The sequence below is a fragment of the Gigantopelta aegis genome, chromosome 10 (assembly GCF_016097555.1).
Source record: "Gigantopelta aegis isolate Gae_Host chromosome 10, Gae_host_genome, whole genome shotgun sequence".
NCBI classification, from domain to species: domain Eukaryota; kingdom Metazoa; phylum Mollusca; class Gastropoda; order Neomphalida; family Peltospiridae; genus Gigantopelta; species Gigantopelta aegis.
Window position 1 is genome coordinate 74,650,173 of NC_054708.1, and position 15,478 is coordinate 74,665,650.

The 15,478-nt window shown below is 35.2% G+C and overlaps 1 protein-coding gene across 8 annotated transcripts in view; it reads right to left on the reverse strand.

Moving 5' to 3' along the window:
• The window catches only part of LOC121384163, a 183,981-nt gene that overhangs the window by 94,765 nt on the left and 73,738 nt on the right, over positions 1-15,478 (reverse strand). For all 8 annotated transcript variants that reach the window (XM_041514419.1, XM_041514427.1, XM_041514425.1 and 5 more), the window contains one exon: positions 5,327-5,399. In XM_041514419.1, the coding sequence (XP_041370353.1) occupies positions 5,327-5,399 (73 nt within the window). The remainder of the gene's footprint in view (positions 1-5,326; positions 5,400-15,478) is intronic.

Genomic DNA, 15,478 nt, shown 5'->3' on the forward strand with positions numbered 1-15,478 from the left:
ATAGTATGAACAAGTAAGACTGTAGCTTTAAACTCTAGGACAGTTTTCTCTTTGCTTAGGTAATTAATATGACTGGCTGCAATTTCTTTATTCCTATAAAAAGAGACCCTGACAAACACTCCCTCCCCTCCTCCTATAATGTTTTGTAACATTCCATAATGCCCTCACAGTGTAAATGTCAAACTGCTCCCCCTATATGTCACCAATTCTTAATGAAAAAAGTCTGTTTGTTTTGTTTAACGACAACACCGGAGCACATTGATTAATTAATCATCGGCTATTGGATCTCAAACATTTGGTAATTCTGATTCATAGTCATCCAAATGCAGCAAAGGATCTTTTATATACATTTTCCCACAGATAGGAAAGCACATACCACGGCCTTTGCCCAGTTGTGGTGCACTGGTTGGAATGAGAGAAAAAACAATCAGCTGAATGGATCCAACGAGGTGGTTCGATCCTGCGATGCAAGTACCTCAAGCGAGCACTCAACCGATTGGGCAAAATCCCACTACCCCCAATTCTTAATGAAAACATATTTATAACAAGTTTGACTTATTACTGAAAAAAGCAAAGAAACGTCCACTGCAGAAATAATCAGCTTTCTCAAATGGCTTAAAATCAAAAGAGAATTGACTTTAGAACCTGCCAGTTTGTCTACAAAGTCCTCAACAAACTATCTCCATCATATCTAGAAACAATGTTTCAAACAACTTCAGAAATTCACTCCTTAAATCTGAGGTCAACTCAACATAATCATCTTTATGAATTAAAACCAAGAACAGAATTTTATCGCTATAGTTTTTCATGCAGGGGAGCTAAACTATGATGTATTAAGTTATCACTGACTCCAATTTCTTAAATTGATTTAAATATTATTTAAATATTCATAATATGTGTTAATATTCCTCATGCTATACATATTACATGTAAATTGATGTTGTTTCTTTGAATGTATGTATGAAAATATCATGTATAGATTAGAGAGGGCCTCATGGGAGACCAGTCACCTTGTACTGAATGTGTTTACCCTCTGAAAATAAAGAAATTTTATTATTATTATTATTATTATTATTACTAACTGTACAGATCTGAAAAATTCCTCAGTTTAAGATGAACGTGCAAAGATTACGAATGCACTCACCTTATACATGTAACTCCATTTCATTCGACTGTACTGGCAAACCGTAATAGTTTGGAGTACACATTTCGGCTTTTCATTGTGGCATGAAGCCATTTTTAGACTCCAGTTATCAACAAATTCCCATATATTCACAGTATGCTAGTCTGCTTGCTGTAGACTACTACAGGAAATACTATATAGGTAACACTTGGTGTGTGTGATCAAATAGCATGCAACCCATTGCATATTCTATTAACTCTATCAAATATGTGTCAGCTTTTACCGGGCTATAAGTAACAGGTGTCTGCTTCTGAAGGTGAATCATTATGCACATGGCTGCCACCTAATAACACAACCTGGTAATTAATTTTTTTTTGAAAATTGAGATAATATGAAAAATTTCAACTCGCTAGGTTATTCTGAGGTTATTTTTGAATCATTTAAAAGAAATTGAGCTGCAGGTTAGGTGGTTTTACTGTTGACAAAAAACCGTGGAATTTTCATGATCAGAAAATGGGAACATCTGCTAGATAAATTAACCTGACACATTAACCCATTGACGTCTGTCAGTTACCGATGAAACTAAGGTCTACAAATATGTCCTGCCATGATTAAAACATACATTAAATACAATTTTTAGTTACTGTATAAAATCTAGCACTTGTAATTATTACATAAGTGTGGAATGAGACCTAAATTAAATATTATTGAAAAACATATCAGAATTAATTTAGTGAACAATGACTTTTTCTTCTTTCACCTCCCACATGCTTCATTTATTTATCATATTACCTACCATACTTTAAGTCTTTATAAGCAATTCAAGTGCTCTTTTTAAATAATAAATGCAGTGTTTATTTGTTTTCTTTTTTCTCCTTTCATTAAAAATAAATTAGTGTATGTTCCTGTATTGCCAGTAAATTAATACGTCAGGCCTGTAAAGCTACAAACTGGGATGGCTCTACTAGTCACCTATACTAAGAGAAAAAAGTTCAGCAATGTGGTACTGCTGCACTGTATTTTAAAAGTAGGCTACATGTCTGGTTTCACTTTGAAAGTCATGAGTTTTCTTTTATTTACATGTAAGCACATTTGCTAAACTTTTTTGGTCTCAGTATATATTTTTACCCAATATTTAATAATAGCTAACTTAGTGTATATAATTATGTTATTTCAAAAGATTTCTGTGCATAAGCCAATGCTTTGTTTGAAGCATCAGTATTTTAAAACCTTTTTAAAAATTATATTTTACTGGTAGTCTAAATAATTTTAATAACTTTACACTTCTAAAATTCCAAAGTTTTACATATTATTGCCATTCTTTTCTTGACACCAAAGAGTATTCTGTAGCATTTAATGAAATTTATGGCTTAAAGGTTCCATTCAGTTAATTAGGTAGTTTTTTTTGTTTGTTTGTTTGTGAGTTTGTTTTTGTGTTTTTTAACAATGAAATAAGTCACATATGACTGAGTCTACACAATCATAAACAATATTTTTGGTGTGGACTGATCGGTCTTCGATTAACACAAGTGCTTTCAAATTGCAATTATGTTTCTAATCATAAAAATTTGTATCAAAATCAATTCAGCCAGAAGTTAGATTTTTTTCCAAATATTTTCCAGATTTATACTTACAATTCATAAAGTAATTTTACACACATAATAGCATTTATGGGAAACTTGTGTACGAGTTTACCTGGATTGATTTAAGTTTGATGGAATAAAATGGAAGTAGGCAGGTGAAGCAGTACGTTGGTACCAAAAGGAGATACAACAATAATTTTAGAAATCTTCTGGTCGAACAGGTTTGAAACGGGAACAAAATTCCCACCACCTCCCCATCTACCTCCATTACATTTAGTATTGTATTAATTTGGTTACATGTTTTTTTTAAATCTAATTATTGCCGTGGGACCTTGTTTATGTTTGCAGGCTGGCAGGTCTACGGCCTTTCAAGGACTGCACCTTGTCTTCAAATACAGGGACGTATGCTATGTTTGGTTTTTTTTTTTTTTTGTTTTTTTTTTATAGCTTGCTTGGTGGTGCATTCAGCCCCAAAATCATTTCAGCGATTTAACTTTAGTATATTTCAAGCATACACACGCACATAAAATATTAAAATATTACTATGGAAAGAAGCTAGTGCTGTCTTTAAATAATATTTATTCAACAGTTAATGTTCTCAAACTTGTGCTACAATTTCAGTTTTAATGTTAATAAATGTCACCTCAATCGGTGACCTAACCGACAACCTCAGTTCTTTTTATATTAATTATGCTGGCAGTGGGTTACCATCTGGTTGATATATTGTAATGTTTAGTTTACAAGCGTTTAAGAAATTGCACATAAATGAGTTTTATTGGAAAGATTACATTAAAATTCATTCCTAGCTGAGTCTGTATTTTACTTTGTCTAACCAAACACTAATAATATGCAAGATGGAATCTAAATCACCATCAAAGGAGTCTGTATTTTACTTTGTCTAACCAAACACTAATAATATGAAAGATGGAATCTAAATCACCATCAAAGGAGTCTGTATTTTACTTTGTCTAACCAAACACTAATAATATTAAAGATGGAATCTAAATCACCATCAAAGGAGTCTGTATTTTACTTTGTCTAACCAAACACTAATAATATGTAAGATGGAATCTAAATCACCATCAAAGGAGTCTGTATTTTACTTTGTCTAACCAAACACTAATAATATGAAAGATGGAATCTAAATCACCATCAAAGGAGTCTGTATTTTACTTTGTCTAACCAAACACTAATAATATGTAAGATGGAATCTAAATCACCATCAAAGGAGTCTGTATTTTACTTTGTCTAACCAAACACTAATAATATGTAAGATGGAATCTAAATCACCATCAAAGGAGTCTGTATTTTACTTTGTCTAACCAAACACTAATATTATGAAAGATGGAATTTAAATCACCATCAAAGGAGTCTGTATTTTACTTTGTCTAACCAAAGAGTATGTCAGTTTTATATAAAAAACATTGGCACATTTTTGTGTAAAAAAAAAAAGTGATTTTACAAGAACATGGTTTTTGGTCCAGCTATTACAGAAATCAGAAGTAATATAATAACATACACATACATGTAACATACACAGCTAAGAAGGAATGTAAACGGCCAACATGGTTTTATTTACTTACCACAAGTGCAACCAAATTGAAATGAAATTGTAGAAGCAGGTCAAGAGTAGATCATTCCATGATTTACTGAGTTAAGAGTCAAGTGAATTTAAAATAAAATTCACACAAACACTGAAAGGGCTATCCTGAGTTGGTAGCCATCATAAGATGGTGTTTTTTTTACCAATGTGCTCTTTTTTAATTATTAAAATTACAACACAATTGTATCTTCTTGCTTAGAATGTCATAATTTGTATACTAGGGCATTTTTTCATCATCTTGTAATCTTTATATTATTGGTAGCTCAATATGCAGTAGTTTTTTCAACCGTGCTAAACAAATTCAAAATAAGAGCATCTCAAATGTATTTATTGATGTAATATTTTACATAATAAACTTTATTGCCCTTATGTATTATGTGTATATTGTATGTGTGTAAAATAATCAAGTCTACTTTACAGATGCAGATCTTAGTTTCAGTCCGTCAAAATGGGCACTAAATTTGGTTAATCTGGATAAACTTATAATAGAGTAAAATTAACATCTCTATTGTTTAAATAAGGAATTCTGTCTAAAATAGACTAGAGCTTGTCTTGATAACCGTTACTTCTCAGAGGTATGTACATGTATGTTTTTAGAATTATGAAAAGTGTCTTTCAGGGTATTGCAAAAACCAGGATAACCAGAAACACTTCAGATGTACTTAAATGGATATTCTCAGCAATAAAATGGAAGTAAAATAACTTTTACTTTAAATTATCAAAAATTACTCTAACAGTGAAAAATATGACATAGTGATTAGTGTTTAAAAACTAGAAGCTTGAATGACCAGTAGAGATTAAAAAATAAAGGTGAGGATCAAGTGCAAACCACTAACCTGGAGAGTAAGTTCTTATTTAAATCATACAAAATGACTCTAATAGTGAAAAATATGTCATAGTGTTTAAAACTAGGATCTTTCATTTTAATGGCTACATACTCAGGATATAATCCCTAGAATGACCAGTAGAGATTTAAAACAAATAAAGCTGATGATCGATCGAGTGTAAACCACTAACCTGGAGAGCCAGCAGCCAGATCATCATGGACTCGTGATTCTCGGCCATCAACACGTAGCTCTTCTCGTCATTTCTGAAACATACAATAACAAACAGTGTGCTTCATTTAATGACATAAAAATTACCTTAAAAACTTGACCATGTAAAATGTTGTTATACAGACTGAAGATGTAATGGTGAATTAAGAAAAACAAAACAAAAAAACCCCATCCAAAATCTTAAAAAATGATATTGTGACCACAAAAAACCCCAGTGTGCATGATTTAATTACACTAAAATTACCTTAAAATGTGACCATATGAAATGTTGTTATACAGATCAAAGATGTAATGGTGAATTAAGAAAAACAAAACAACAAAAATCCCATAAAAGTGGTATCGTGACCATTATTTTTTTAATAAAAATGTTACTTTTCACCATTTTGTAAAACATGCAGGTTTTGCACTCAGAATACATTAAGCTTTATACTGCTGTTTTATTGAAGTATAATGTGAACACAAATAATTATACTCCTATTTTGCTTGGATTATAATGTGAACACAACTAAATTATACTGCTGTTCTGAAAGTTATATTTGAACAGAACTCTCAACACTTTAGACTGTTATTTTGTAAAAATATACTAAAAACACAACTTTTATACTGCTTTTTTGTAAAATATACGGTGTAAATATACCCAACTATTTATAATGTGTAAGACTAGATACTAGTATAAACACAACTCTTTATACTGGTGCTTTGTAAGAGTATTCAATGTGGACATCCAAATCATATAAATACATGTATTTGTGATAAGTAACAACAGAATAATTGGAACCAAATATAATCTTTGTATAATTAACTCAAGAATATAAAACTGTGTGAGATGGTGCATATAAAAGAACCCATGCTACTAATCGAAAAGAGTAGCCTTTGAAATGGTGATAGTGGGTTTTCTCTCTCAATATTTGTGTGGTCCTTAACCATATGTCTGATGCCATAAATAAAATGTGTTGAGTGCGTTATTAAATAAAACATTTGCTTCCTTCCTTCAAATTTCCAAACTGTGACATCACATGTTAATCTGTCAGTCACCCTCATTGAATTTTGAATATATACATTTATAAAATTATCTGGATTTTTGTGGGCATGTAATTCAAGGTATAATCTTTACATTCGACAAGAAAAATTAATAACTTGGACACTGCCCCTTTAACAAGAAATTCTTTAAAATGATTTCTCTTTATTGAGAACAGACAACATATTCAAGGTCACTGTGGATTTTACCAGTTAATAAGTTCTTATCTTATCTCTGTTTGTCTGCCAGTGTGTTTGTTCATCTATTCATGTCCCGGTATTTACAAGTAAAATGTACTAATGACAATAGACTTACCCTGTTAAGAAATGAAGGAAAGAGATATTTTGTTTAATAACACTTTAACACATTTTTATCTACAGCTACACAATGTATTTGTTGTCTAGCATACATTGTAGGGTTATTTTGATTGTAAGGTTGGTTGTTGGTTGTGTGTGTGATAAAGTGAATTCTTTTTTTAATTTAACGACACACTCAACACATTTTATTTACAGTTATATGGTGTCAGATATATGGTTAAGGACTACACAGATATTGAGAGTAAAAAACCCACTGTCGCCACTTCATGGAAAGAAAGAAAGAAATGTTTTATTTAATGACGCACTCAACACATTTTATTTATGGTTATATGGCGTCAGACATATGGTTAAGGACCACACAGATTTTGAGAGGAAACCCGCTGTCGCCACTGCATGGGCTACTCTTCCAATTAGCAGCAAGGGATCTTTTATTTGCGCTTCCCACAGGCAGGATAGCACAAACCATGGCCTTTGTTGAACCAGTTATGGATCACTGGTCAGTGCAAGTGGTTTACACCTACCCATTGAGCCTTGCGGAGCACTCACTCAGGGTTTGGAGTCGGTATCTGGATTAAAAATCCCATGCCTCGACTGGGATCCGAACCCAGTACCTACCAGCCTGTAGACCAATGGCCTGCCACGACGCCACCGAGGCCTGTTCCACTTCATGGCTACTCTTTCGATTAACAGCAAGGGATCTTTTACATGCACCATCCTACAGACAGGATAGTACATACCAATGCCTTTGTTATACCAGTTGTGGAGCACTGACTGGAATGAGAACTAGCCCAATGGGTCCACCGACGGAATCGATTCTAGATGGATTGCGCATCAGGCGAGCACTGTACTACTGAGCTATGTCCTGCCCCATGTGTGTGTGAGAGAGAGAGAGAGAGAGAGAGAGAGAGAGAGAGAGAGAGAGAGAGAGAGAGAGAGAGAGAGAGAGAGAGAGAGAGAGAGAGAGAGAGGGGGAGGCAGGAAGGATGAAGGGAAGGGTGATATAGGGAGGGAGAGAGAAGAAGGGGAGAGGGAGAGAGAGCGGTAGGGAAGGGGATAGAGAGAGAAAGAGAGAGAGATACTGTAAACCGTATTAATATTGCGACACAAATGTACACCTTAGTGCATGTTTGCGACGTGTAAATTTCGCGAACGACCGTTGACAGCTAAAAAAAAAAAGGGGATAAAGACAGCTCACTGTAATTGTTATAAAGTTACTGTCTGTAAATCAATATTCTGTCATCCTACATCAAGCAATTGTGCCTGGTACAAAGTCTATAGAGGGGATTAGGCCCTACCCACCTCACCTGTATTCATGGGTGTATGGGGGCTGGAGGGGTTGATTTGCCCGAAATTTTACCCAGATAAAAACTGCCTGAATTTTTCCCACTGTTTTGCCCAAATTGGGGTGGGGGCAATTGCCCCTCCTGCACCCCTGTGTCGTACGCCCATGCCTGTATTAGAATCACAACTCACAGCTTCAGTTGTTAACTGTTAACATCCTTTGGTAGATAAAACTATAAACGATTAGTCACCATCGATTGAAGTTACATAAAACAATTATTGATTAGTCGCCATCAAGGAGAGCTCGTGCCTGTTGAGTGAATCCTTTTGTGATTTTTATTCTCAATAAAATATTTCAAAACAAAACAAATTACTTTAAGCACACTTCAAACTGGAAAATAGTGCGTGAGTATTAATTTCGCGACATAAGGTTGGACGCGAACGATGCGAAATTTATACGCACACATTTTTTTCACGGTTTACAGTAGACAGAAAGGGAACGAGGGAGATAGATAGATAGATAGATAGATAGATAGATATGTAGATAGATAGGTAGATAGGTAGGTAGGTAGGTAGGTAGGTAGGTACATGTAGGTAGGTAGATAGAGAGTCACAAAGAGAGAAATAGGTTTTCTGATACAAATCATGACCTTGGAACATTGGTTGGAATTGGATAAAGTTTGGAATGTTGGCACAGGTATTTTGTAAGACTCTTTGCAATGCTTACGTGAAAGCTTAAGTGAATAACACTTTTTGCAAGTTACTGGGAATACAAAGTATACAGTGAAATAAATTTAAACTGTTTAGCTCATAGTTCATATTTTTATTATAAAAATAACCTTTAACTTCTAAAATTAATAGGCCAAAAAAAAAAAGTTAATGCACGAGTCAAAAATGCTTGCTGACCAGAGACCAGAATTTATTTTCTATGGCTTCATTGATAATTTTTTTTTTTTTAATGATTATTAATATATTTGTCTAAATTTGAAAACAAACAAATTAAAGAAATTCTATCAAAGTTAAAGTTTGTTTTGTTTAACGACACCACTAGAGCACATTGATTTATTACCGTAACCATAGACTTGGATATTAAACATTTCATTATTTTGACATAGTCTTATTGAGGAAACTCACTACAGTTTTCCATTAGTAGCAAGGCATCTTTCATATGCATCTTCCCACAGAAGACAGGATAGCACATACCACTGCCTTTGATGTACCAATGGTGGTGCACAGACTGGAACAAGAAACAGCCAAATGGGTCCACCAACAAGGATCGATCCTGAACCAGGGCCTTGTTCCACGAAGCGATCTTAGCCCTAAGATCCCCATAACTGCACAGCTAACATATGCACTTAAGGTGATCTTAGCGCTAAGATCATTTTGTGGAACGGGGTGCAGTACTTTAAGTATCATAATTATGGATCTAAAGTGAAATCATGATGACATGTATATTTATTGTACAGAAACCTGCTATAATGGTCTCACAATGTCCTGTAGTCGACCATATAGGGTCAGTGCCTCTTTGAAGATCATTTAATCTTCATATATGTACTTCCATTTGTGTATCACAGCTCTCAGCACTGTAGCACTTCCTCAAGGCTGTGCATGTATCACTAAATCTAATTATCCGCAGCCGTACACGTGACAATAATAGTAAAACTCGCATCCATCAATATTAATACAACGACTGCCAGGCAAAGGAAAAACAGCTGTTTCAGCTCGTGATCCACTGATCAATCCGCTGGAGGCAATACTAGGTTGCGTTGACCTATTTTGAGCCATTATAGGCATACACGTTATCTGGACACAATATTAGTCTGCACAGTCATACAGAATCAATAAATATTCATGTAGATGTGCAATATTATAAGAGATTTTAATAGAGTTAAAATTATTATGAATTATTTATAAGAGATTTTTAACAAGAACAGGTGCCTTTGTGGAAGGTCGAACACCACCACCCCAGCTCAAGCAAATTTTCTTCTTTTTCATTTAATAATATATTTTTGGGGGGAGCTTGCCTTGAACCCCCCTTTAAACTTCACTCGCCACAGCCTAGACACCTTCAGCTAAAATTCCTGCATACACGCCTGAAGAATCAAAATAATTGTGAAGTACTATAACAGATTTTATAGTTTATTTTGTTTAACGACACCAGTAGAGCATATTGGTTTATTAATCATGGGCTACTGGATGTCAAACATTTGGTAATTGTGACACACAATCTTTGGAGCAGGGGTGGGGAAAAGCCCTTTTCTCCCGGTCTGGGACCGATTCTCGATCTCTGAGACTGATTTTTTTTTTTTAAAACGTGTGTTTGCCGGTCCCACTTTTGTCATTCTTGTCAGTCCGAAGCACCTGTCCATTTCTATTATTGGAACAAATTCTTATCCGTCAAGTGGACCGGCCTGCCCAGACATCGGTATCTCATGCATGATTTAAAATAATAAATAAATAGTGGTCAGTATAGCTTGTGTTTCAGACGTCTGTGATTTTAAAGTCTGCCTAAGTATATATCGTCAGTCACTGAAGTCGGACCTACAGTAGTGTCAATCCACAGCCACCAGGCTAGACATTAATTTTGTCAAAGTTGCTGAGCCAGTCAAGAGATAAAACAGACGTTAACAATAACACCATTCTTGGTGAGAGAGCCATCCAGGTATTACACTCCAATTAAAACAAAGGACCACGAGTTTGCAACTGGTTACAATCAACACCTATGTATGGAACTTTGTCGGGTCGAGTGTCCCAGTCCGAAGCAAGAGACTTTTGTGCAATACAAACTGCTTGAAATAGCATAAAATATACTGAAATAATCAATAAATGTATTTATTGTTGACTGCTCAATGTAGTCTATCCAATAATTATAAAGGATTTTAAAATTAACAAAAGGTTTCCACTTTCTTGTTAACAAGTGGGAGTAAGCAGAACAGCTACATGTACTGGTTATCTCAAGAGCCAGTAGAGGTCAAATTTCGTCCAATCAGTGATGATGTTATTAATCTCTGTCTAAACATGTGCTAGCTCAGGCGGTCAAACGCTTCAACGGTGCGATCTTTTATTAATTTTCAGGACACAGTACTGAATACTCGTACTTTTTATACATATATGGGATTTAAATTCATAACTTTTATTTCTTTTTTATATTATTTATTCCATTATGTAAAATATATACAATTTGGTGTGTGTGTGTGTGTGTGATAAAAAAATTTTTTTTTTTATTCCTTTCTCTCCCCACCCCCATTAATGATGACATCAAGCGGGACCGATTGACAATTTAATTTTTCCCCACCCCTGCTTTGGAGGAAAGACCAAATATTTTTCCATTAGCAGCAAGCAGAACTACAAACCGTGTGGTCTTTGCTCACCAATAAAGTGAGAAATAGGACAATTGCTCACCTTTATTTTTCATTTTAATTAATATTTAAAAAAAAAAAAAAACAGAAACCCAATAACTGTATATACCTATAACTGAAGAAGTACTCCTATGTGAGTGAGTCATGTCAATTTTACTATTTTTTGTGATGTTTCTAATCCTTTTTTTTTTTTAAAGCTTTCATGTATTAAGTGTAGTGATAAAATGCTACAAAGTAACTAATTACTAAAAACAACACACACTTTGAAAGGTTTGATCTACCTGAACCAACAATAACATTAATTAAGTGAATTGTGTTATTAACACAGCTTCGAAGTTGTGCCTTTAGAAATTATATGTTTTATTAACAAAAGAAAACATATCAAAGGTGACCATGACATTAGGGTGATCATGAAAAAGGAAAGTAAACAGTAATAATAATAAAGGTGAGCAATTGTCCTATTTCTCACTTTATTGGGGAGCAATTGTCCGGTGAGCAATTGTCCGTACTCCGCCAGTACCACATGATGTGTACATCAAAGGCCATATGGCACATGATTTCCTGTCTATGGTAAAGTGTGTATACAAAATATAGCCTATGTGGTAGTAGCATGTTTCCTGTCTTGTTTCTTTGGGTGAGATGTAGCCCAGTGGTAAAACGTTCCCTTTATGCGTGGTCGGTTTGGATTCGATCCCCATCAGTGGGCTATTTCTCGCTCCAGCCAGTGCACCATGACTGGTATATCAAAGACTGTGGTATGTGCTATCCTGTCTATGGAATGGTGCATATAAAAGATCACTTGCTGCTAATTGAAAAGAGTAGCCCATGAAGTGGCGACAGCGGGTTTTCTCCCTCAATATCTGTGTGGTCCTTAACCATATATCCGATGCCATATAACCGTAAATAAAATGTGTTTAGTGCATCGTTAAATAAAACATTTCCTTCCTTCCTGCCTACTTCTAAGCCACGGATTGAACTAACCAAATGTTATCTGTAGTTTAAAAAGTGCTGAGATGCCATTAAACAAATATTCCTTTTCTTTTCGATTCTGCTTACATGTATCAAGTTTTGTATGTTGAACTGACTCTCATTTCCACTATAATCATCACATCAATGACATGGTTCTGTTGTGTGGGAGAAGAAAGTCACAAAGAGGAAGCAATGACAAAACCCATGTTGATAACAGGTAATGTTCCAGTGTATTCTCAGAGCAAACACTCAAACAAGCTCTAATGACTCATGATTGCGTTTATAATGATGTACAGGGATGGGATTTAACTCAGTCGGTTGAGAGCTCACCTGACGTGCTTGCATCACAGGATCAAACTACATTGGTGGATCCATTCAACTGACTGGATTTTTTCTCGTTCCAACCAGTGCACCACAACTGGTCAAAGGCCATACTATGTGCTTTCCTGTCTGTAGGAAAGTGCATATAAAAGATCCCTTGGTGCTAATGGACAAATGTAGTGGCTTTCCTCTCTAAGACTATATGTCAAAATTACCAAATTTTGCACATCATATAGCCAATGATTAATAAATCAATGTGGTCTAGTGGTGTCATTAAACAAAACAATTTTTTATAATGATGTACATGCAGGATTCTGTATCAGCTGCAACTTAGTGTACAGATTACCATCATTAACATCTTTAACTGAAGAAAGGAAAGGATTTGAACATTTATTCAAGGAAGCGAGGAATGTTCTCAAGTGAATCAAGTGAATCAATACATTTTATATTATATCTTGTTAGGCATATTATGGTTAAGAATCGCAGAGATGAGAGGAAACCTGCTGCCATCATGCAATGGGCTACTCTTTTTAATTAGTAGCAAGAGATCTTTTATATGCAGCATCATCACAAACATACCATGACCTTTGTTACACCAGTTGTGGAGCACTGGCTGGAATGATAACATTTCTTTAATGACATTTTAAAGCATGTTTTAAACTATGGCATCTGGTTTCTGCCATATGATCATGAGAAACGTCAACCCAGTACTGAGCAGCTTTAATGTTTAACTACTCAGGGTTGGTGTCACCACTCACCCACCCCATTACCTGTTATCAAAAACTGCCTTTTTTGTTTAAGAAGACCCTATATTACTTATATTGTGATAATTCCTTACAATGGCTGCCACTGTTCCTGGGTGAGCAAAACATTTTGCCAAATTGTCTACTACATGTTTAAATTGCAGAAACTGTCAGTTATTTTCTAAAAAATGTCAATTATTACATGATGTTATTTTGCCAAACTAAAATAAAATTTGCCATCTGCTTTCAAAATTTGGAACTGGAGAATTTGGCAAGTGACAGAGCTAGACCTGTACTAGTTATTTTCAGCTGCAAACAATTCTGCCAAAATGTCAGTGTGACTATTTGTATATTTTACAATTCTCTAATGATTAAGCTATGCAGGAGAGACTGTAGAAATTAATTTCTGGCTGTAACAATTTATTCTATTACTGGCAAAGTCACAAAGGGCTGACTGTAGTAAATCATTACTGGCCAAGTTATATAGGGCTGACCATAGCAATTCTTTAATGTCGAAGCTATATAGGTCTGACTGACAATTCCCTAACCCATGTCTAACTGTAACAAATCATTACTGGCCAAGTCATGTTGGTCTGCCTGTAAGAATTCCTTACTGGCCAAGTAATGTTGGTCTGACTGTAAGAATTCCTTACTGGCCAAGTCGTGTTGGTCTGACTGTAAAAATTCCTTACTGCCCAAGTCGTGTTGGTCTGACTGTAAGAATTCCTTACTGGCCAAGTCATGTTGGTCTGACTGTAAGAATTTCTTACTGGCCAAGTTATGTTGGTCTGACTGTAAGAATTCCTTACTGGCCAACTTATACAGGTCTGATTATAACAATTCCTGAATGACCCAGTTATACAGGTCAATTCGCTACTGGCCATGCTATAATGCAGGTCTAACTGTAACAATTCCTGAATGACCAAGTCATGTTGGTCTGACTGTCACAATTCCAGACTGGTCAAAGTTATACTGATCTGACAGTAACAGTTCCTTAATGGCCAAGTTATAGCAATCTCACTGCAGCATTAGTTGAAAATCAATCACTGCTGATTACAACAAGTGGTTTGCTTGACACTTAGTGGTAACAGAATCCTTGAATAAACTCTTTCACTGCCATGACTACCGGAACTTACCGGATCTCTCGAGCAATCAGTTTGACTTAATTTATGTCACACGGTGGAGAAGCCATTGCGGTCAGTGGCCGGGCAACAGACGCACAGCCACCGATCAGTTCTCTCACCCACTTACCACGTGTACCGATACACAACTGATTAAATACATGTAGAAAACATCACAGTCAGTTTCTCAAACTCTCAAACCTGCTGTAGCGACCACCTCTCATAAACAACCGAGACAGGGGGCAGGAGTGGGGTGTTAGCAACTGCCCCTTAGTGCAGATGCAAATACTCAAATTCAGACAAAAATGATAGAGATATTCAGGCAAAATGTACTAATCTGATACCTTTTTATCATGTATTTCCATTATACTACCCATAAAATTAATTGTAACCCATGACAAAATGCATAGTGATTTGTTTGTAGCTGTTTGACAGTAATGATAATATAAATAATTGTTATCTAGAATCAGCATTTTTGTTTAATTTGGGCAAAAACCAGCCTCCCCTTCCCCAACAAAAATGAGAATCTGTACACCTATGCCACCTCTGTTAAGCAAACACTGGTCTTAAGAAATTGTTGTTCGAAACCCGAGTGGTATATGGACACGTTAAACAAGTTACTAAGTTAAGAAATTGTTTTTGATTGTCTTCCAATATAGTACAAATCGGCCTGTATTAAGCAGTCACATTATTAATACACCTGTAGTCTAAGACAGCTGACATCACTATCAGTTTAGAACCCTCAAACTTGCTCTAGTGACCACCTCTGTTAAGTAAGCACTGTCTTGAAAGATATTTGAGTATTCTCTTCTGACATGATGTAAAATGGTCTGCATGTAATATAGTATTTACTGGTAACTAACCAGTATGAAGCTGACAGCTGACTTTAGAAGTCAACTTACTATCTTCTCTCAAACACAGGCCATAGGATTTAAAATTGAATGGGAAACACTTTTTCAGTTCTGTGCCTTTTGATCATGGGAAC